Source organism: Heloderma suspectum, chromosome 2 (genome assembly GCF_057233095.1).
Source record: "Heloderma suspectum isolate Gila_16-S chromosome 2, 16-S_ref, whole genome shotgun sequence".
NCBI classification, from domain to species: Eukaryota; Metazoa; Chordata; class Lepidosauria; order Squamata; family Helodermatidae; genus Heloderma; species Heloderma suspectum.
Window position 1 is genome coordinate 215,046,999 of NC_139459.1, and position 24,018 is coordinate 215,071,016.

The 24,018-nt window shown below is 43.9% G+C and overlaps 2 protein-coding genes across 19 annotated transcripts in view; one reads left to right on the plus strand and one right to left on the minus strand.

The window, feature by feature from the left end:
• DNAH17 (dynein axonemal heavy chain 17) overlaps positions 1–15,984 on the plus strand; it is a 117,688-nt gene extending 101,704 nt beyond the window's left edge. Inside the window, exons 66-80 of the mRNA XM_084837750.1 lie at positions 706–870; positions 1,043–1,183; positions 1,544–1,714; positions 3,286–3,408; positions 5,895–6,088; positions 6,557–6,705; positions 6,796–6,923; positions 7,952–8,179; positions 9,920–10,111; positions 10,864–11,043; positions 11,415–11,597; positions 11,922–12,104; positions 13,284–13,427; positions 14,088–14,313; positions 15,629–15,984. Coding sequence (XP_084693876.1) covers positions 706–870; positions 1,043–1,183; positions 1,544–1,714; positions 3,286–3,408; positions 5,895–6,088; positions 6,557–6,705; positions 6,796–6,923; positions 7,952–8,179; positions 9,920–10,111; positions 10,864–11,043; positions 11,415–11,597; positions 11,922–12,104; positions 13,284–13,427; positions 14,088–14,313; positions 15,629–15,876 — 2,655 coding nt within the window. The 3' untranslated portion in view covers positions 15,877–15,984. The remainder of the gene's footprint in view (positions 1–705; positions 871–1,042; positions 1,184–1,543; positions 1,715–3,285; positions 3,409–5,894; positions 6,089–6,556; positions 6,706–6,795; positions 6,924–7,951; positions 8,180–9,919; positions 10,112–10,863; positions 11,044–11,414; positions 11,598–11,921; positions 12,105–13,283; positions 13,428–14,087; positions 14,314–15,628) is intronic.
• Positions 15,101–24,018, minus strand: part of PGS1 (phosphatidylglycerophosphate synthase 1) — a 39,328-nt gene continuing 30,410 nt past the window's right edge. For 3 of the 18 annotated variants that reach the window (XM_084837765.1, XM_084837762.1, XM_084837755.1), the window contains 3 exons: positions 21,809–21,957; positions 19,149–19,292; positions 15,101–15,721 (listed from right to left, as the gene is read on the minus strand). In XM_084837765.1, the coding sequence (XP_084693891.1) occupies positions 19,173–19,292; positions 21,809–21,957 (269 nt within the window). In that variant the 3' untranslated portion in view covers positions 15,101–15,721; positions 19,149–19,172. Of the gene's footprint in view, positions 19,310–21,793; positions 21,958–24,018 lie in introns of all 18 variants that reach the window. The other 15 variants (XM_084837764.1, XM_084837759.1, XM_084837751.1 and 12 more) reach the window with 11 other exon arrangements.

Genomic DNA, 24,018 nt, shown 5'->3' on the forward strand with positions numbered 1-24,018 from the left:
GCTTTCCTCCTAGACTCCGCCCTCCCAACCCCAAAGTTTCAAGCCCCATGTGACTGGAAAAGTGTTTTTTTGGTGCTGTACTCTCTACTTTTCTTGCTTCAAGTGTCCCTGATGGACCAAAGCTGTTTTCATGAAAATCCGGATAATACCCCAACGCACTTCGCATTCTGTTGTTGTGTAGATCCAGCCCTGGTGAAAGCCTTGGTGCTGGGTTCTTCTGTACACTGGCAATGGCATATAAGAAGGGGTGCAAGCCAAGCAGACCTTGTGTCCTTAAGTTGCATTGGCAACCCTTCTTCAGTGTCTGCCCGAGCCATTAGTCATTGTGACACTTTGATAATACGTTACAGAAGATTTGTAGTCATTTGCAAGAATAACAATGTCAGAAAACAGCATACTGTGATTTATGCATTGTCCAGTCATATACGTTTGAGAGCTCCTTCATCCAAATTACTGCCTTTAATGAGCTGAGAACTATAGCTCTGTGAGTTAGTGGTATTTTCAGTTCTTGCAAACTTGGATTTTCAGGAATATTTCAGAGACTTACCACAACTGATGGGTTCAGAGAGTCCCCATTGTATTCAATGGCTTTATTTGGGACCAGGAATATATAGCCCCACAGTGCAGATTGTTGACCTTTGGAGAAAAGAGATCCCCTGAGAAGTAACAAATACTCATTTCCCCCCCTTCTCTTTGTTTCTGTAGGCCACTCTCACAAAGCAACAGAATGAATTTAAGATCATCCTGAAGGAGCTGGAGGACTCCTTACTGGCTAGACTCTCTGCTGCATCAGGAAACTTCCTAGGGGACACAGCCTTGGTGGAAAACCTAGAAACAACCAAGCGCACAGCTAATGAGATAGAAGAAAAGGCAAGTGGGCTGCTCTGACCTTCACGGTGTGCTCTTGTAGCCACAGCTGTGGCACTTGGAGGGCTTACTGTGGTCTCTGATGTAATCTACCACTCCTGCAAGGGCTGTACAGGTACATGGTGGTTTTCTAGAGCAGCCATAGATGATGTATTGAAGATTGTTTGTTTCATAGGTGAAAGAGGCTAAAATTACTGAAGTGCAAATTAATGAAGCCAGAGAGAACTACAGGCCAGCTGCAGAAAGGTCTTCTTTGTTGTATTTTATACTAAATGACCTCAACAAAATCAATCCCATCTATCAATTCTCCCTAAAGGTAAACAACAATGGAACAGGCTAGCTGGGTGGGTTACATTTGCATGGGAGAATCATCTATCCCCAGAATCCAAGACACTCATAGCCTTCTGTGCATTTAATCGTACAGCCTGCCTGTAATCTCTGCCCATTATACTGAAGGATAACGGAGGGCCAGACAGAAACAACATGCCCCAAGGTCATATTGAAAGATCTATGCCAAAGGGACTTGAATCTTGATATTTATGCCACTCTAGAGCCCAAATGGCGGGTAATCTCATGCTTGGATGAAGGCACCTTCCCTGTCTCTTTTTATAGAATTCTCAGTAGTGCAACCACCTTAAACCCCTTGGATCTCTGCTTTGGCTTCTTTTCTGACCAGGCATTCAACGTGGTCTTTGAGAAAGCCATTCAACGCACTCTTCCAGCAGATGATGTGAAACACAGAGTGATCAACTTAACTGATGAGATCACATATTCAGTCTTCATGTATACAGCTCGGGGGCTTTTTGAGAGAGACAAGCTTATTTTTCTAGCCCAGGTTGCCTTTCAGGTAAGGTGATTTCATGCTGGCAGTAACTAAAGAAGTGACTGTGTATTATTTTTTTTGTCTTCATACCTTAGAACCAGTCAGCATCTCCCTCCTGCATAGTAATTAGTATATAATTGTGTGGACAATGGGACAATTGTGTGGACAACTTTTTATTATAGCTGAAGCATAACTGCTTAGTGATTCTCTTGCAGAGGTACTAAGTCCCTTGGCGAAGGGTGGTAACACTCTTGGGGAGGGGAGGGATCGCTCAGTAATTGAGAGCACAAGCAGAAAATGGCTATTGTAAAACAAGTTGTGGGAACCTTTCTAGGCAGAAGCACATGCAAGAAAGATTTGGGGAAGTTGTTCTTTACAAATGAAGAAGCAGTGGCAGTGATGGGGTACAGCTATGGAAGGTTAAAGCATAGGGTAGAGTGGATACAACAATAAAACCAACAGTCAAGGAGAAAGTTTAGTCAATACAATCCAGTCAGGTAAAGTCAAAATTGGTAGGGTAGCTAGCATCAAGGCACCTCCCTCACAAAGACTTTTCTATATGAGGCTGTTAATTGCTGTATCTTTCGGTTTCGTCACAGAATTGAGATCTGAGCTTGACACACAGAGATTTCCTTTCCTGCTTTTCTGCTGCATAACCTCTAGGTGGCACTGTGCTATAGCAGAATAGCACAAATACACAAGAAGTCCTTTCATTTTCAGAAATAACACCCCATTTTCCTTGCTCTAAAAAAAACAGGAAAGCACTCTTAAAAAACAGTAGTGAAACTAAAGGATCACAGCATCATCTAAAGAACCCATAAGCAACCATGAGTAAGGAATCATGAGTGCACAATAAATGCCTCGCATAGAAAAGCTTCCAAACAGATGCTCCTCCAGTAAACTGCCTCTTTTAGGCTTGGAACTGCTGCTGATGTTTAGTACTCAAAAGGCATCAAGGTTTGGCCTACAGTTGCAGAGAGTGCTACATTTGGTCCCACAAGATTCCAGAGCCTGACTATTTCTGGATAGGGTCTATGGGTTGTCTCTGATTGGGTCCTTCCAGTAGCAGGATGCAGTTGGCTGATCAAATCCCCCATACAAATCCAACGTCACTGGCCTGCCCTCCAAATCTGCTCTAGAGGGCTTGGGTATCCTCCAAAGATGTGAGATGTTTGCAGAGGGCTGTGGTGGGAAAGGACACTCCCATTACACAAGTGGAAGTCACTCGCGCAATGTTGGATTTAGCCCTGTGCCCTTGCCTTTGGGTTCCTTTTCTCCTGTAATCAATAAACTCAGGGGGATAAACAAGCCTTGGACTGAATCCACGGTAGCTGGTTCCACTGACAGTTTCCAAGGGAAGTTTGTTGTTGTTGTTGTTCAGTCGTTAAGTTGTGTCCGACTCTTTGTGACCCCATGGACCATAGCACGCCAGGCCTTCCTGTCCTGCACTCTCTCCCGGAGCGTGCTCAAGTCCATATTCATTGCATCAGTGATGCTATCTAGCCATCTCATCCTCTGCCGTCCCCTTCTCCTTTTGCCTTCAGTCTTTCCCAGCATAAATAGTCCTAATATTCCTAATTTCATACCTTCTCTAGGTCTTGTTGGTGAAGAAGGAAGTGAATCCGGTGGAACTGGACTTTCTCCTGCGCTTCCCCTTTAAAGCTGGGCTGACATCTCCAGTAGATTTCTTATTAGGTCAAGGATGGGGTGGCATTAAGGTTGGTTTGAAAATGCTGCTTCTTGCCTAATACCGTTTTAGCAGCTCAGAGTGGCCCACTACAAAATGATAGGGTAGTATACCCGTGATCAATGCGGACAAGCCTAGGGAAGTTTAGCAACATTTGCACCGTTCTGTGCTGGTCATTTAACTGTCAAGCTGGGTTGTGGAAAAGAATTGTTCTGGTTGTGGGGGATTTTGTACCCCATAACACCAAATTGTTACCTTCAGCGGGGAAGCTAGGAGCCAGCATTTCCCCCCATCACCCTTGACCCTGAAGCACACATAGCCTTGTCACAACACCCACCCAGCTAGAAACTCTCACAGGCAGGGACTGCTTAGAGACTAGATCAGGGGGGCTGCGGGAGAATTAGATCCTTAGCACTGAAGTACACTCGGTAGTGTAGTCTTCTCTGCTGTGCCTTTGTTCTTCTGCAGGCTTTGCTCTTCCACCAAGGGGCAGGGGGGCGAATAAGCTTATATTTATTTGCAAGAGGCAGAGGTGAGGCATCTGATTCAGGGCAAAGGTGATGAAGTGGTGAGGCATGTGATGTATTTGCAAAGGACATTGCGGAAAAAGGGATTGTCCAAAGCTATTTTACAAATACCTTGCAAAAACAGAACGTATAGATGGCCATTGATTTGTTACCATATATACCTAAACAGGGTCTGAATGAACCCTGAATGGACCCTGATCTTAAAATTGCATCAACCAAAACCAATCATGTCCAGGCAAGTCCTGTAAGCAGAAATTGTACTGGGGTAACAACTTACTCCATCATTAACATGGTTACCCCAAATGGAAAGAACCCTTTGTGTCTGGGATCTCATGTTGCCCTGGGCAGTTTTTCATCTGCTGAGAGCAAACTATTTATGGAAACTGACTGTTCTTTGGGGATATTGGATACTGGAGTTCCAGGGATAGAGAGCCGGTTCGCACAACATGACAGCCCATGGGTTAAACCCACAGGGTGTGGGGGATGAGCAGGAGAGACCGGGCACACTGCCTCCCACGTGCCCGCCACTTCTGCTTCTAATCAGCAACCCATGAGAGGCTCCTACGTAGGTTGCTTAGCGTGTTGTCTGAACCTGGACCGCTGGGTTGTTTAAGGGCTAAATAACAAGTGGTTAACCCAACAAGCCATGGGTGTGTGCTCCCACTCTCACACTTATCCCCGACAGTCCACAGGTTGTATAATCCATGGACTGTTGTGTCGTGCAAACCAGGTCAGTGTCATAACAGGGCTTCCCACTGAGGCATCTCGTTGGCCACTGTGAACTGAATGCTGGCCTAGACAGGCCTTTGGTCTGATCCAGCACAGCTCTTACGGTCTTATGTAGTCAACATTAGAGAAACAATAACATCTGAACTGATGCACATTTCGTGCATCTAGGGCTGGAAATTCCTGAGCTTAATGAATACCCACATCAGAAATTCAAAACTGTGAAACTACCACCGAAAGACTTTATTCCCACTGTGGTAGGGGGTGGGTGTACTAGAAGTGCATATAACCAGGTTTGCAGACACTGCTACAGGGCCAGCTATACCATTAGGCAAAGTGAAGTGATTGCCTCAGGCAGCAGGTGCTGGGGGGCAGCAGTAGCAGCCTCCTGACTGTCCCCCGTGAACTCCCCAGCTGTTCCCTTCTGTTGGAGGACAGAGCTGTGAATGCCACACATCCTATCCTGGGCTCCTAAACTAGCCTGCTTCCTCGGATGTGGAGGAGGACACTGTCTCATTGCCAGTGTTGCAGTAGCTTTCACCTGCCAGTCCAGCTTCTGGACAAGTGGGGGGGGGGGATTTGTCCGTTGCTTCTGGCAGTAAAATGTCTTGGCCTAGCCCTGCACATGTACCCAGCAGTGAATGTGCATAACTGGTGAGAACCTGACTGTGGGTATGGGCCATGTTCCTTCCCTCAGCGTCCGAGTAGCTACAGCTTCTTGATATGTGTACCCCGTGTGTACACACATGGGGGGAAAACTCAACCATAGGTGTGATAATTAAATATGATGATCTACACTGCAGGGTTGGGTAACCTGTGGTCCTCCAAATCTTTTGGCCTACAACTCCCATCCGCCCTAGCTAGCATAAGATCAGTCAAGTTAGGGTACTTTTATCTATTTCTCCACTTTTTCCTCTGCTGCAAGGGTTATACTCTAATAATGCATTTGGCATTGCATTTTCAGTATGCCACTTGGCCATCCTCTTGCCACCAGTGGTGATGTGGAGTAGACCCCATGTTTTCATTTGAGGCTGGTAGGAGGAAGCAGACAGTATGCCAACAGTTCAAGAAATTATTAGCAGAAGAGTGGAGAAGCAGGCTTCAGGGCTGGAAGGTGGGTTTGGAAGGGGATTGTGCTATGTAATATGGAAATGTACTCTCAAGGACACTAGGGAGAGGTGGCATTATTTGGACACACTAGTGTAACTGGGAACAGGCGGCCAAGGGGTATTCAGCACCATACCCTCTGTTACTGTACCCTCAGGTACTCTCTGAGATGGACGAGTTCAAAAACTTGGACAGTGATATTGAAGGCTCTGCTAAGCGATGGAAAAAGTTTGTAGAGTCTGAGACCCCTGAGAAGGAAGTCTTTCCCAAGGAGTGGAAGAACAAGACAGCCCTACAAAAGCTGTGCATGATGCGATGCATGAGACCAGACCGCATGAGTTATGCAGTCAGGTATGTGTTGGGCTCTTTCTACATCTTGAAAACAAGGAAAGGATTCCTGTCCTCTGGGGACTGAGACAATTTCACCATAGAGCACTTGGCCCACACCCCCAGAAACCTAACTGCGCATGTGCATGAGTACTGCTGGCGGATCCCATTGGGCCTCTACTAGCTCCAGTGCTGTACGTGTGGAATGCATTTGTCCTCATCAGCTCACGGTGCAGAATGTGTCAGTCCCGGGCATTGACGTGTCTACTCTAACAGGGCAATTCTATGCAGGAGAAGTAGACCCCATTGAATTCAGCAGGATTTACTCCCATGTACGTTGGCATAGGGTTATAATCTAAAGCTCTTGTTTCTCCATTAATGGCCGAAGGGGTTAGTTCTTTCATGCTTTCTTTCTCTTTGTCAACATGAACTGACAGTAAACTCTGGCTATCCATTCTGCATCCGTCCCCCCACCCCCAATGCTTTTCTTAGGAACTTTGTGGAGGAGAAGATGGGGAGTAAATTCGTTGAAGGCCGAAGTGTTGAATTCTCCAAGTCATATGAAGAAAGCAGTCAGTCTACCCCAATATTCTTCATTCTCTCTCCCGGAGTTGATCCACTGAAGGATGTTGAAGCCCTAGGTAATGCACCCCATAGCAATGCACATGGAAAAGTCTTTAAACAATAAACAATGAAAGATCACCACTTTTAATTTTGTATAATTTTCCTAGGTCAGAAGCTTGGCTTCACCATAGATAATGGGAAAATCCACAATGTGTCCCTAGGACAAGGACAAGAGGTTGTGGCAGAACATGCTCTAGATGTCGCTGCAGTAGAGGGACATTGGGTCATTCTTCAGGTATCAAAATGCCAACAGGTTTCCCTTTTCAATTACACTGTATGGCTTTGTCTCCTGCACTGGCTCCATGCTTCCCTTGCATTTATGATTTAAATAGTTTGTAGCAAACTTTCACTGGCTATGACTGGAGATGTGCAAACTCTCTGTAATCCAACTCAGTGCTGCATGCCTGTTGTCCAGAAAGTTAGCCAGGATTAGGCCGCTGAGCATGTCCCAACAGCCCCTAGGTGGCTGGCAGTGACATCGTTACTGTTTGTCAGACTGGGAGCCAAAGACCCCTTTGAAGCCTTTGTGTGGAAGCATCCAGAGTGTCAGAGAATCCTGTGAGAATGGAACATCAAGAATGGAACCCTTCACTCTCCTCCACTGCAGTAATCCAAAGGTGGAGCGGGGTGGATTCTCAGTATGAAGGCTGAAGCTGCCCCCCACCCCACCCCACACACACTGCTACACAGAGTGAAATTTAACTTGATGAGAAAAGTCTTCCTCTAAGAAATCTCAGATGCGGAGAGGGAATTCAGTAGGGTGAAGGTTAGAATTTGGTTGAAGCACAGATGATTTGTCAGGTCTGCCTGCTAGGCACCCAGCTCCACTCTCAGACTGTTGTTGCAGGCATAAGGAGCTACCTTACATACACATACTGGGGGAAATGGACATAGCATACAGGAAGGGTAAGGTGCACTGTGCTCAGGCAACTTTAAACCAATAGCTAGATCTGCAGAGAATGCATCACCACACTAGTACATGGCATGGAAGAGTGCAGGAAGCTGCAGATGCTCTCTTCCTGTAAAGGTGGACATTTGAAGCTCTGAGTCTGCACTCATTTTGCAATGGAAGCTCACTGTTTCCATCAGTGTACTGTTTCTATGACTGGGTGATGTCCTCTCTCCTTGGAAGAGGCAGAAAGGGCAATTTAAAATAGCACTCGATTCACATCACAGGACCGTATAGCTGCAGTTAAAGAGATGTCGGGGGTGGGGGTTAAACCTGATTAGCTGCAAATAACATGTGCATTATGTATCCTGCAGAATATCCATCTGGTTGCCAAGTGGTTGAGCACACTGGATAAGAAAGTTGAACGGTACAGCAGCGGGAGCCACAACGATTACCGAGTATTCATGAGTGCTGAGCCTGCCCCCAGCCCAGATTCTCACATTATCCCCCAGGGACTCCTGGAAAACGCCATTAAGATCACCAATGAGCCTCCTACAGGCATGCATGCCAACTTGCACAAAGCCCTGGATCTTTTTACACAGGTAAGCAGGCTCTGCTGTCCAGTCCGTTATGACTCTGTATTCTCAGCTGCAGCTGCATTATTAGCACTGCAACTGTTTTTTTTCTGTTTCCGTGGGGATGCTAGCAGTGCCTTGGCTAGAAAAATGGTTATGATCTCGTTTCTCTTCTAGATATTCTAACTTAGATTTTTGACTAATACGTCCTTTTCATTCACCTTGATATTAGATTGTCTTTTTTGCCTGGGGATATTGTAGACACTTTTTAACTGCCTGATGGTGGCATGACAAACTACAGCAAGCAAATGTCTGGGCCTAGAAGATTGTTGCGGTCTTAAAAAATGGGTTTGGTCCAAGCCACAATCTAGAATTACCTCTTTTCATCATCTGGTTAGGTACTGGCAGAGCCTTTCACATTCTGTATACCAGAGCCTCGCCCACTTCAAGCCAAATATACTAAGCTCATTAAGAAAAGTGCATGTATGTGTGTATTTTCATACTACTATATTCTGATCTTGCATGAATTTAGGAGCAAGGGTTGTGATGGTGGTGGGCAGTCTGAAGGTGACATTAAAGTAGTGGAACAACTGAGGATAAAAGGATGCCTGCTTGGCAAAGAACTGGTGGGAAGGAGCTGGTGCACAAGATGGTATTCTTATCAACAGAGCCCAATTTACACTAGCATTTTATCCTAGTGCTGGAACGTCTGGCTCGCTCACACAGCACACAATGCACTCCTCAACCCATTGTCCTGACGTATTTCTTCCCTAATATTTTCCCCCAAACTCGCTTTTATTTTTTTCAGTGACTGTGGTTTCCGTGCACTATCAAGTCATGTGTGGTCCAATCTAGCAGTGTTATAGCTCTTACTGGCAAGAGTGGCTTTAAAGCTGTAGAACCTGATTTGCAATATTTACTCCAACTTTCTACCCCCACCCCCACCCGCCAAATCTTCCTCCTCCACCACCCTGCTTTTTCTTTGTATGGATTTTGATGGGATTTGCAGGCAGGAAATCTGTGATTATTTGTTAGGCTATTTTTCACTATTTTTCATTATTTATTAGCCTGTTTTTCACACAGATGTGAATAACCACATACTTTATTGTTAAATCTGCATACCTGCACAGCTGTGAAGGTGTGCATGCAGTTATCGGAATTTTTTTTTAAAGCAACCTGAAACCGCAACATGACCACCCACTTCTTCCTATAAATACAAATGATAAAACACTTGTGACTTTTTAAACTCCTCCTACGTCTCCCACAATTACATCAGAATGCATTGGTGTGTGGCACCTGATCAAGTTATAAACACAGAGGATACTGTGTTGTCTTGATTAACGTGTACCCACAGAGCAGTAATCGTGTTTCAAAAAATACTGGCCTAGCAGTGCTTCACAAACAAAGGCGGCTTCAGCATAGAAGAATAGTACTAAGGGCATCTACCCTTGTGGAGATTATACTGCTGTTCCATTCCTCTGGAAAAACATCAGATGTTCTGCAGTCTGAAAAAAGACTGAGGAACAACTTGGAAAATACAAGATGACCATGTTTGGATGACAGCATCATGTGGATGCTCTGTAAAAAGTGAGTGAATGTCTATTGTGGAAACACCCTTCATTACAATTTGAAGTAGTTCAGTGCAGGCCTACAATCTGCCTCTAGACTACTACCCTGGCTAACGATAATAAATATCCCATCACTTAAATATTGATACTCAGTCTTATGTAAAAGCACTGCCTGATAATTTTTCTGGTTCACCTTTAGGACACCCTGGAAATGTGCACCAAAGAAATTGAATTCAAGTGTATTCTTTTTGCCCTCTGCTACTTCCATGCAGTGGTGGCAGAACGGCGCAAATTTGGAGCTCAAGGGTGGAATAGGTCTTATCCATTTAACAATGGAGATCTCACCATTTCCATCAATGTGCTGTATAATTACCTGGAAGCTAATGTGAAGGTAAAGTTGTGGTGACTAATGATTTCCATAGCAAAGCAACTGTTAAGCACTAACCGATAGCCCCTAGTTCCTTGATGGTTTGATCAATGGACCACTAAGTCCTTTGGGGAATGGAGATCTGCTATTCTAGGTTTACCATGCTTTAATGAGACCCAAAGGTCTTGGGACAGAGGAACACTGAACAGAGTAGCTTATGTTTGTGAAGATAGCATTCCCATTTTATTGGAGACTTCCAGAGCAGACTGCATTTTTCAACTTCAGACTGCTCCTAGAGCAGGACCTCCTGCAACTGTAAAGTCACATTTTTTCCCCTTCTGTAAGATTATAATTGTGTGCATGTAGCATACTGTGTAAATAGAATGAAAATCATTTTATTAGCGCACTCAAAATCTTGCAGGACTCCTCCCGAATTCCAAAGTATTTTTTTGCCTTCATAGGCCAGGATTGGAGAAGTAACACTGCATTTCCACGGGGTTGAGCCTTGCTAGCTACCCTTCAGCCAGAGTAGTTGCATTTGCTTCAAATGATATCACTTTTTCAAGATTTTTCTCTGCAGTCATGAAACTAAATTTCCCTTTAATAAAAAATGCTGAAATGCTCCTATTTTCTGAAAAAGTTACCTTAACTCTACAGTAAAAAGTTGAATTCCTTTGTAACATAGGCAGAGTAATTGCATTATTTTGACCTCCTCTTAGTGTAGTTCCCAAACATTCTGCGTATTCCTCCATGCTGTGCTGGCATCGTCTCCCTAGGTTCCTTGGGATGACTTGCGGTATCTCTTTGGTGAGATCATGTATGGGGGACACATCACCGATGACTGGGATCGCAGACTATGCCGGACCTACCTGGGTGAATACATCCGTATGGAGATGCTGGAGGGAGAAATGCTTCTGGCACCAGGATTCCTTATACCACCCAATGCTGATTACAAGGTGAGGAAGGGTGTGTGCAATTCCAACAACATGCTGTGCTGATAATCATTCAGCCAGGGGAGTGAAGGGTTGCCACATGAGAGACAAGAGCAAGGTGTGGAGGCAGGGAGACCACATGGAACAGTAACTCCAACCAAGCAAAAGCAGTATTTCAGATGGCCATGAAAATATGATAGTTGTGTGCATGTTGGATAGAGCTCCCTGGGAAAATAGGGAGCCAGGGAAATTGGGAGGAGGGCACTGGTTATGAGTGAATAGCTAACTGGAAGGCAATGTGAAGGTAAGGACATGCTGGCTTAGCTACACAGCTGGAGCAACTGCTGAGCGACAACTAATACATCCCAAGATTCCATATAATACATCTTTTATAGGGATATCACGAATATATTGATGAAAACCTCCCACCTGAGAGCCCCTACCTATATGGGCTTCATCCCAATGCAGAGATTGGCTTCCTCACTGTCACCTCCGAGAAACTTTTCCGCACGGTACTGGAAATGCAACCTAAAGAGTCAGATGCTGGAGGTGGGACTGGCGTGTCCCGAGAGGAAAAGGTAGGGAAAAAATGCCAATTTGTTTTTTTCAGCAATTAATCTCAAGGACCGGTTGCTGTTTTCAGTTCTAAATTCAATGCTATTTGATGGTTTCTAATTAGCAATAGGTTTTAGGCTAAAGTTCTGCCCCATACCCCCACTGCCAAACTATTTTTGTGTGTGTTTGGCCCAGGAAAATGTGGAATATGGTGCTGTGAAGTCAGCCTACCTGTTGGAACACATATTATTCTAGCTATTTCCTTACTTTGTGGAGCATTTCAAAGTGTTACACACAGTGGAACATTCTTTTGGCCTTCTACGTTCCCTTGGCCTTCTATGTAATAGGTCAAAGCTGTGCTAGATGAGATCCTAGACCGGCTTCCAGAGCCCTTCAATATGGCGGAAATCATGGCAAAGGCAGCTGAGAAAACCCCATATGTGGTGGTTGCCATCCAGGAATGTGAACGAATGAACATCCTTACCAGTGAAATTCGACGTTCTCTGAAAGAATTAAACTTGGGGTTGAAGGTAGGGCATATTATATGCTATTCATGATACTGTACAAGAATAACGTATTTTTAATCCACGTCAGTTATCTTACTGACATATGAACTGGCACAGGAAAAATAAGTGGAAAGACATTCTCAGTATTAAGAAATGCCAGATCATCAAGTTTTTGATTTTCATCTTTCCTGCCATCTCTAGTGGTTACTCTTATCTGAAGAGCACTTTAAATTGGTAGACATAATGCTCATTTTCTAGCCAGAATACTGCATATTCTGCAGAGTTTGTGGACACAAACACATGAAAACTGAGGGAGATGGCTCTGAGGTGCTTGGTGCGATACCTTTCTTTTACATTCACTGGCAAGTAGTTGACACCAGTGCAGAGGATATTCAGTGCCTAAAGGCTCTTCCAGACAATCTGTCAATCAATGCATGCTTCAATCAAATTTTACCACTAGCACAACATTCCCACAAGTCTAACAAGTCTGCAAGAGGAGGGGGCAGTAGAAAAGCAGCCTTCCTCAAAGCTTTGCTGTCTTGCAGTTCCATTTCCATAAAACTAAACACCCTTAGAATTGTGTGTTCTGTCCCAGAAGGGGGAGAATGCACAGTCACTAAAGGGAAAGTAGCAATGATTGTTTGGGAAAAGACACTAGCTCCAAAAACTCCATGTCCAGGGCCACATACGGCAGCTCACAAAAATTGGATACAGACTTCCATGCTGAAACTATAAAGCACAAGGATGCTCACCCAGCAGATTTTTTTTTAATGTTGAATGTCAGAGAAGTGTGTGGGTGCGCGTGTGTGCGCGTGCGCATGTGTGTGTGATGCTGTTGCCAATAATTCACATCACAATTACACAATCACCTAGCATTAGCATTGGCAATTATAGCGCTAGTTGGGAGGACAGGTAAATCTAATTTTCTCAGCAATGTGAGTGCTGGGAAATTTAAATTACCACCTTGAAAGAAAATGCCTGGAAACACCACCGCAAGTGAAGAATGACAATACATTTATTTCATAAGGTAGAATCTTGAAAGGGCCTTAGTTAATGCCAAAGCATTCAGATAATCAGAACCTTAGATCAACAGGGATGCCATTTTCATAAGATTACACTATAATCCAAATGGATTGTATAGTTCTAAGATGTTATGATGATGGAGGAAACCAATTAAAAACTTTTAATTTATTTTTCCCAAAGGGTGAGTTGACAATCACAACAGACATGGAAGACCTATCAAACTCACTTTATTACGATAATGTGCCTGACTCCTGGACAAACCGTGCCTATCCATCTTTGCTCAGCTTAGCAGCGTGGTATGCTGACCTACTGCTCCGGATCAGGGTGAGGGAGATGTTGCCTTAGTTACTAAGTAATTTAGTTAAAGCTTAAGTGCAAGTTTTCAGTTTTCTTGGGAGTTTGATTACCAGGCTTTCAGAAAATTCCATGCTAATTTTAGTCACTCTTATGAATGGTTGTTTTTGCACTGACTCTTCCAATTTTACTTCATTATGTTTAATTAAAAATAATAATTTACAACTATCACTACATGTGGAGTTGGGCATGTAGCATTTAGAGAAAAGGTCTAGATATCTGCACAGGATTTTTTCACATGATCTGGCAGATTTTTCAGAATCTTTAATTTTTTAAATGAAGAAAATTGGAAAGACAGCATTTCTTTAATCCTCCTTTTTGTGCTTTACAGGGAGGAGACTTTAAAAGGCAGAGAAGTGCTGAAGTGATAGTGTGTGTGTGTGTGTGTGTGTACACATTGGCATCTTTTTAATACCAAAGTCAATTCAGACCTCCAGAGATCCTTATTTTCATCCTGCTAGTTTGAGACTTCCAGTTCCAGTCAGTACTGCAAGTTTCACCTAAGTAGACTTTGCCAGTGCAAACTGTGGGCCTCCTCAGGAACATACAGAACTAGCGCAAAGTGCAACATAAAAAATATACTCTTCAGTATGCATTCCTGTCATCAGCTATCACCATTTCCATTTTCAGGAACTGGAGGCCTGGACAACAGATTTTGCCCTACCCACAACTGTGTGGCTAGCAGGGTTCTTTAACCCGCAGTCTTTCCTCACAGCCATTATGCAGTCCATGGCTAGGAAAAATGAGTGGCCTCTGGATAGAATGTGCCTTTCAGTGGAAGTTACCAAGAAGAACCGGGAGGATATGACAGCGCCACCTCGAGAGGGCTCTTATGTGCATGGACTCTTCATGGAAGGTAAAGGCAGTCTGGCATACTACTGTAGATGAGGGGTGGGCAACCTGTGGTCGTCAGCCTAGTTTCACCCAGTCCTCTGCCTAATTTTAAAAGCCCTCTCAGCAGCAAGCAGGCCAGAGCTCTGGCAACAGTGATCTGTTCATGCTCCAGCAGCCTGCTGGGATACTATGGCTGTCAAGGAGAGAGAGTGTATCTATCATATCCTGAGTGTCAAGGAGAAAGAGGGAACAGGGTGGTGTGTCGTCATCCCCCACACTTTTGTCTCCCATCACTGACTTCAGCCCCTCCCACCACATATGGCATCTGACAGAATGAAAACTTTGTCACCCCTGCTACACTTATACAGAATTCTTATTTAGCAGCAGCAGACCAGGCAGTTTCTGCTTTGTCCAGTTCTGTTGTAGGGGAAGCAGGTTTCTCCCATTCTTCAAGTTTCTATTTTACTCCTGTGTTATTTCGTTGAGAGTGGAGGCAGGGGAAGAGACTTATTCTCTAGTTTGGTCTGTTTGATAGCTTTTTATGCCATCAGTGCTTCAGCTGCCAGATGCATCAGAGAGGAAAGGTACAAGAACATAAGGATTCCTTACAAGTACCATGTGTTCTAAAAATATGTTATACCATTTCTAAGGACAGAGTTTTCTGCTATAGTTAGCTTGCTGGCTAAATAATATGCAAAAAATGAGCTTCCTCTGGTCAGAAATTTTCTACTCAAAGAACTTCCAAGGCTCCAATCTATAGCTGTATTTTGAACACATATTTGACTAGAATATGTCAAACTAGACAAGTGTTTAGATAGCTGCCTTTTTTATTTCATATCAGTTCAGCATGTCAGCAGGGGGCAGCACATGCCCATTATGTCATCACATTGAACGGAATTTTTAAAAAATGAACAGACGTAACTGCCCTTGTTAAAGTGCACTTTGTTTCTAGGCTGGGAATGTAATATCTAGGATAAATCTTATTTTCTAGTACCTATTAGTTTAAAGGGGGCTTTACTGCTCAACTGCGTACAGATGGGCTTTATGTTGCTTACAAGACTAAATGAGTGGAAGGAATAGTGCACAGCTTTCTATAGCACAGCTATGGGCACAGGACAAAGTATGAATCCAGATTTTTTAATCTTGTTGATAACACTGCAAAATGGTTAAGTAAATCATTGGGATGGCTCGAAAGCCACATCTGAGCTTAGGCATTTAGCCATGCTGCTCAAGACAGAAGGGTCGTAGTAGAACTGGGCTCCTTTCCCTTAGCACTTACTCCAAACAAGGCGCCCTCTAGATTGAAGGTCTTGAGAGTTCAGTCCTTCTTGCTGCAGGCGCACGCTGGGATGTTCAAACAGGTGTCATCAGTGATGCACGCCTGAAGGAGCTGATGCCTGCGATGCCAGTCATCTTCATCAAGGCCATCCCTGTGGATCGCATGGATACCAAGAACATGTATGAGTGTCCTGTGTATAAGACGCGTATGCGAGGCCCCACCTATGTCTGGACATTCAACCTGAAGACAAAAGAGAAGCCAGCTAAGTGGATTCTTGCAGGAGTTGCTTTGCTCCTGCAGGTTTAAAGCCTGAGTTGACAACCAAGCCCTACCCATGTCACCACCACCCCCTTTCCAGAAATCTAGAGCAAGACAGTTGGTTTGCAAGTTGCCAATAAAAAAGACATTCCTTAGAAGTGTGTCTAATGTGATGTTGCTTCTCAGGTGGGTATAAACAGTATTGTTACAATCATTTATGGCAGCCTGCTACCAATGACAGAAAGTTTGTCTAGGCAGCATTGGCTCTGCACCAGCACACAGGAAAGAACAAAGAAGTCTGTGTACATTTTGTTTGCAAGGGCCATCTGGATTCTTTTCCTACTTCAAAGTCATAGATTAGTGCTTGTTGCTTGCATCATAGCATCCAAGGTACTGCGCCCCAGCATTCCTGAAGTCTTAGGAATTAGATTAGAAGTGATTTTATGCATCATTATGCCTGTGCCATACACACAAGATTTCTGTTCCGTTGTACCCCAGCTAGGTAGCCCACTGGGGAGTGGAGGCACTGAGAGCACTTCCCCATCCCCTGAAGTTGAAACACAAGCAGTCACAGGGCTTCACATATTACATCTGGTCTTAGTGTCCAAAAACAATTTCTGCTAGCCAGCAAGTATATAGTGCAAGTACCTCTAAACACATGCTGAGTTGCTTTCTGTTTCCACCCAGCCTGCCTCTCCCATAGAATTAAGGAGAAAGACTAATACCATCAACATTTTGCTCCCGGTTAAGCCCAAGCCCCCTGCCAGTCTTTTCCTGAAAATTAAAGATTGCCCCCAATTCCTGGCAAACCCCAGCAAAGCAAAGCAAGTATCCATTTTCAAAACCAGGGGAAAGGGCTAGGAAAGCCAGTCTGTCCTTCTCTCCCAAAGAAATTTATTTCAGATTTTTCTTCCTTGTGGCAGCTCCCCTTCATAACTCAGTCTTTTTTGTTTGTTTCTTAATCAGCCTCCAGAAGACAAAACAAGGAAAGTAAAAGGGAGCTTTGAAAATGACTGCCTGAATGGGCAATTTACAAAGCAAACATTTGTTATTCTTTAAAAGTTTACCTGGAGATGGAAGTAAGTGGCATAAGAGCTTGTTGACTGGAAGGTATTTAGAAGCAAAAAAGACTGCATGGAGGAAGCAACATTGCATATGGAGAGGGAGAGAAATTAATCAAGCAGCACCTGACAAAAATTGAAAATGGTGGGGCCATGGCTCTCCAACCCAACCCATCAATCAGATCTGCAGTATTCCCAGGAAGGGACAGGAAAAAGAAGAAACCACTGCAGATGCCATTCAGAATGCAACTTCCCTGAGCATTCTTGCCTGCCAAGATCAAAGTTTCTCCCCCTGGCCTGTTGGTGAATGGGTTTGTTGAAGGCCAAGCAGTCCTCTATACAGAGCACTAGGAACAACTTCCTAGTCATTCTTAAAGGGACAACTAGGACATATACACACAGTGCCTGAAGGGGAAGAGATCCAGTGGTCACAATGCTCAATTGTTCTCCACTGACCCCTGCTCCCATTTTACCTCCAATCTATCTCCACTGTTCTTCCCACACCCCCTCCCCTCCCCAAATATTTTTGACCTGAAGAAAAATTACACTACGTTAAACCAGTGGTGAGCAACCTGATGACGTTGGACTCGCGTTCCCATCATCCCTGCCATTGGCTATGCTAGCTGGGGCCAGAGTCTAACAATATCTGAAAAGCCACAGGTTGCTCACCCTGCACTAAACACATACCCAGGAAAAAGAACATTTATTCAAATACGCATAGTGGCTAGGGATGGCTTTTCTCCTTGCTCCTCCCCAAGGCTAGGAAAACCAGAATAAATTTGTTTATTTGCATAAGGTCCACCTTTTCTTGAAGCATAATTCGAATTGCCTGTGTTGGATTGCCAACTTTTTTTAGCACCAAGTAATCATAAACCTTACTAAAGGTAAAAGGTGATTACTAAGGAGATAAGCCATACCAAGGCCACAGAACATAATACTTTTCCCTCCTGAAGCAAATTAGAGAGAGCCTACCCTCTTTCTGAAAGTGACCGTTCAGATACTTTTATGATGAATTTGAAGTTGTATGAAACTGAACTGTAGCAGTAATAAGAAACCAACTGGTGCAGTTCTCCAAGTGAATCCCCATTTAATCTCACACATGAATGACCGACCCTGTCTGGCTCACTGCTAGCTATGAGACCTTTATAAGAAGTGCCAAGGTAGATGAGATTTTCCCTCTCCCATGATTTAAGCTTCTCCTTCAGCATTTGGCCCTCACTGCTCCCACCAGCAGCAGCTTCGATGTGATTTTTACCCTTTCCTCAATTTTTGTTAGGCTGTGTTTTACTTTTGAATTCTTTGGGACAAGCAATCCCACTTTGCTTGGAGATGCAGAGCCAGAAATCTACTTAGTTACCAGCAGCCATCCACAGGTGTCCAAAAACAGCAACGAAAGGAGACTCCAATCCAAAACAAACAGCTTGTGCTCAGAGTCCCTTTCCTTACTAGCACTAGAAGAGAGCAAAGGAGGGACACTGTATAGTTATCCAGATGCTGCTGATGACTAGCATGTCTTGAATATCTATGACAGACACGTAGCGTAGAATCGTTGGTAATCAAGAAAATGTTCATGCACCAAAAGAGGGTGGAGTGAAAGGAGAGCATTAATACAAATGCTCATTTCAATATAGAAGAGAACAGGAAAACAAAGTTTAGTCCAATTTCGGCTCCAAGTGGAATGCAGTGAATACATGGCCTCTTGTCCTAGCACCATGAAACTCCTCGTACCAGAAATCTATCAAGAAGTAGGAGAGTTTAATGCTGATAATTAAATGAATTTAAAATGTCATATCACCATTTCACAGTCTCCTTGCTCCCAGAAATAAAGTCCATTCATTTCCCCAGTTAATACTCTGAAAGGAGAGAGAAGAGACTGTTGCAGCCTGCCCCCTACTACATCCCTGATAGGGACACTTTATCAGATACTTTCCTTCCCCAGGCACACTGATTTGAAACATGTAATTTATACCTGCATAAAAAGTGGCTCAAAGAGTGAGCTCCATCCAGCTTCCTAGGAGACCCAGTTATTTTATACATAACTTTTAAACTTTTCCCAGAAGAATGCAGAAGAATACGATTTCACAATAATTGCCGGCAACAATCTCATACAGGCCCTTGAGCGCCAGGCATTATGCTGTGCAAGAAAAGTACTGCTCTAGAGAGAAAGACAATTAAATGAAACCATCTCATGCTTATTTCCTCTTGATTGAACTGCTTGCCAAGGGGAGGAGGTTATAAACAGCATCACACCAAACTCACCCAAAGGACCAGCCTCTCTCTTTTTTAGAAGAAGTTTTTAATCAGAGGTGTCACCATCTTCACCCACAGCTTAACATAGCGACTGGGCTGCTCAAAGGTCGAGGCAGACACTGTACCAGAACGCACATAAAGTTGCTCCTGCTCCTGCAGAGGGAGAAAAACTACTACATGATTTTGAATATTTGCTCTCATCATGGCCAGCAAAAGGTGCTTCCACTACTGCATCTACCATCCCAACTTACAATTCTTGCTAAAAGAGTCTACCATCATTGGCCTTAACTGTTTTAAATCAAAGTGCAAGTTCTCATCAGGATGGAGAGATCTCATCCCATCACATATTCCCCTGAAGAATGAGCGAACAGATCTGAACGTCACATCAGCCTGCCAAAGCTTGCCAAAGCTTGGCATCTCAAATGCCAGCTGAGCCAAACCCAAGTAATTACACACAGAGAACCCAACCCACATGTGTATACAAACACAACAAGGAGGAAAGGATTGCAAGATTTGGCTCTGAAGTTATTCTTTTTCCCGTAATACAGCCAAACCCTGAACTATAATTGTCCAAAAGGAAGCCTGGCTTTAATCTCCAGAGACCGGACTGCTCGTTTCTCTTTAGAAAAAGCTCCTAGGCTGCATTTTAAAATGAATGTGCCGTCAAGGTTTCAGTGCAGTTCCCAGAAATACTAAGCTCCTTCGGAGTATAAACAATAGAGCTGGAGGGAAAAGTGACTGTCTCTGTTACAACGGTTACACCACATGATATCTGAAAGTACAGCTTACATCACAGGGATACTTTTTTGTCTGACTTAACAAGATGGGTTACTGTACATGCAGAGGCCTGACACAATTATGGGAGCTCTGCCCCACGTCAACCTAGCTGCACTAAGCCTGGCACAGCTCACTAGCGACAGCCATCCATGTTATAACCTCCCTAAGCCCAGCTGAGCAGATCTAGCCCATGAGGTTTCGACTATGCAGACTGAATTCTTATTCACTTTTTTCTTTTGACTCCCCGTAATCTAGATCCTATTAAGATTTATCAGGGCTGATCTAAAGGGGGAAAAAAAATCAAAATTTCAACTGTGCCCCTTCGACTCACTGCCTTGTGAACAAGCACCTTCTATGTTCTCCCTGCTTATTAATCTGTTTTGGCCGTTTGAAGTTTGGAAAGGGGCTGGTGCACCTGATCAGAAGCAACTCTCCAAAACATAGTTTGCTTTGTACTGTTATGCGGTAATTATAGCTTAGGCAGAGTGCAGTTAGAAAAACCCCAGGTGATTTCAAGTGAGGCTAATTTAAGCCCTGCCACTGAGCAGTGGGAGTGCCATTAAACACTATGCTAATGCAGCTAAAACAGTCTGCTAGGCACTGTACAGAGCACAGTCATTATAGCGCCCCTTCCCAGAAGGTAGGCAATCTACATGGAGCAGGAGGAGGCAGAGAAATAAGGTAGAAAATGAGAAATGAGTTCAGAATGAGAAAGGACCTTTTCTAAAGAGTGAGTATCCACAGACTTCAGAAGTGAAAGATCTGGGGAATACTCACTTTCCAAGCACCTCCCACCTGGATCCACCAGAATGAACTACAGCAAAGGAAATATGGTTACTGGACAAGCAGGACTTCTCTCATAACCACTCCCTAAAATAGGTACCAAGCAATTTGCAATGTAGTGAGGAGGGCGCTGCTCCTTGTAGTACAAGAAACAGCATGCTTTGTAAAGATGGCTTACTAAGTTGTCATCTAAATTCTTACAGCACTTCCAATGGATCATGATATATGGAATAAAATAAAACAAAATAAGACCCAGTCCATCCTCCAGCACATGGAGAGCAATTATGGGAGAGGCAAAGTCTTGTTTCACATTGCGCAAGGCTTCGAAGTTGGCAAGTGGTGGCATGAACTGCTTTCGCCAGTTTCTCCTTCCCCAATGCCCGCGGAAGAGGGGAACTGGCAAGAGCGATTCATGCCACTTCTTGCCTCCTCTGAAGCCTTGCACAATGCGAAACAAGGCCCTAACAAGCCCCTCTGTACCTACCAGGGAACTGGAGGGGGGCGGGCTGTTTCATTTTGCAGATGCCCAAAGTTTTTGCAGGAGACACATCGCTTCCACTGCTTCTGCCTTCCCCAAACTGAGCATGAAGGGAGATCCCACCCTGGTACATGCAGAGAAGATGGGGGCAGGGGGAGATTTAAGTACTGACTACAAAAAAAAAATGGCTGGCTGGTACACCAAGCCAACATTTGTGGCTTGGTGTACCTCTGAATTTAACAGCCTGAATTCATACATGATTTCTGTGGTTTGATTGCAACGAAGGCTCAAAGACAAGTTTTACTCAACATTCTAAATGAACATGTATGTCGATTTTTTATTTTCATTCCCAGTATCAGGGATCTTCATGTATATACATTTCAATTCAAAAGTGGGGCAGGGAATTCATGTGATCATTCCTCAACATATGTATGTAATGCCAATCAATTCCAGCCTACAGCATCCATTCTGGCCTACAGCAGCTATTTGTGGGAACACATCATCATCACCATGACCTCAAGTGGGAGCTCATGCAAGCTCCCTTTGGTCAGTTTTGAATGACTGCAGTTTTTCAACAAACATTTCCCTCAATCCCATCATAAGGCATAGCACTCACCCACGAGCTACACACCTGATGGAACTGCTGCTGCAGGGCTTTGTTTTCTGTCACTATTGCAACCTGTGCTTCCAGGTCCCGATGAACTGACCTGTACCCAAAATTAGGAGAGCCAATCAGAGTTAAGCAGGGCAGACTGCTTCCTGCCAGGTACAACCAAAGGCCTGCAGGGGAACATGGGGAGAAAGGAAATATGGCAGATGAAGGAAGTGACCATGGTAGCTGCTACAAGCCGCAAACAATAGTTTGTTCTTGAAAGGAAAAACAACAAAACACGCTAAACATTTTGTTCAATTTACTGCCAGTGTAAATGGGTCAGATCACTACGTAAGCAACCAGAAAACAGGGACACCTCCCTGCAGGCAATGTCATACAACTCACAGGGAATGGCACAGAACTCAATGGAGTACCTGACTGCGCTTATGGAGACTGACCTCTCTCAGCCTGTACATCACAATCCCTGCACTGTGGGGTAAAGCAAGCCATGCTCTGGCTTCCATTGGAGCAAACATTCCACACTCCATATTGGTACACTACGCACATAGGCCCTAATGTTACACTTAAGCATATTTAGAAATAAATCAATAAAGCCAAACTTGCAAGACTTCTTAGAATTTAGGCTGAGCAAAGAACACAGACCCTGAAGATCAGTACTCATCCCCAAAATGCAGGCCACGCTAGAATTATTTATCCCACATTCCTCCACTTTGTTTTTGCATTAGTGAGGAGCTCAAAGTAAGTGTGTTACTGTAAGTGAGGTGGTGGTGATTGCATCAGAAAAACTGGGGGTTTGGGGGGGGGGAACCTTCAGAAGCTATACCTGTATGTCAACATGGGGCAGGAGCACAGCTCTCAAACACCCCTGAACGTAAGCCCATTTATAGCAAAGTAAATAGCCCTAACAGTGCTATCATACCTACAGCAAAAACACCTGCCTGTCAAGTTGGTCCCACACATTCATCTGGAGCAGAGGGCCACACCAGCGGAAATCATAGGATGCGGCAGCAATATTTTTAACATTGCGCTAGTTCTTAACATCAGTTTCTTTAGGGCAAATAGGAGAGTTCACATTTCTAGATCACTTCCCACTGGAAAAACATTCTAACTCAAAGGAAATGTGAAATTGCACAGCTAAGGCTAGTGCGCCAACTGTGCCTGTTCATGGAAATGTCAGATCTGGCCATGATGTCACATGCCTCAATTACATCCTTTTTGGACTACTGCAATGTGCTCTACATGGGGCTGCCTTTAAAAACTGTTCACAAACTTCAGGTGATCCAGAACACTGGGGCCAATTAGAGAGAGCATGCCACTCCCTTGTTAAGACAGCTTCAGTGGTTGCCGATCTGTTTCTGGCCAGAATTCAGAGTGCTGGTTATGACCGATAATGCCTTATACAAGTTGGGACCAGGCCACCTGAAAGACTGCCTCCTCCCATACAAGCCTGCCCGGGTTTTAAGAACTTCAGGAGAGGCCCTTCTTTCAGTGCACCATCTTCAGAGACGCATTTGGTGGGAATATGGGAGAGGGCCTTCTTGGTGGCTGCTCCCAGGCTCTGGAGCTCCCTGCCAAGGGAAGCTAGGCTACCTCCATCAGTTGCCACTTTGCCTTTCTGGCAGACAAAGACATTTTTATTCCGAGAAGATTTTGCTGTCTAAATTTATATGCTGAAGCAGGCTTTAATTCGGTGGGTGATTTTTCCCTCTTATTGATTAGATTCTTATTGGTGTTTTTATTCAAAGTGTCTTTATTGTGATTTTTTTAATTTTAAAGTTTTAATTAAAATGTTATTTTATTTGTATTTTACTGTTAGCCACCCTGAGCACTATTTTTAGTGAAAAGGTGGGATATGCATTTAATAAAGGAACTCCCACTCCCACCATTATGGAATGGTGCAGTTCATATAGCAACCATTCGAATGGAAGAGTCTGAAAAAATGTAGCTCCACATTTCTAAATGCCACCATGCCAAGTACATTAGAGTGTGTTCTTCATTCTTGCCTACAGTTGTGAAGCCCTGCGGGAAAAAATCTGGAGAAATTCAGGGGAAAATTGAGTTTTTCCTTTTTTTCAGAGGACCGTTTTTGTTTTTTTCCAAAAAAAATGGAAAAACTGAACAGATTTGGATTATGAAATATTTTCTTTTAGAATTTAAGACAAAGTATTTCTATACTGTTATCCAGCTTTACTCCCCAAAAACAATTTCTAAAAACTATGTAATAAGAA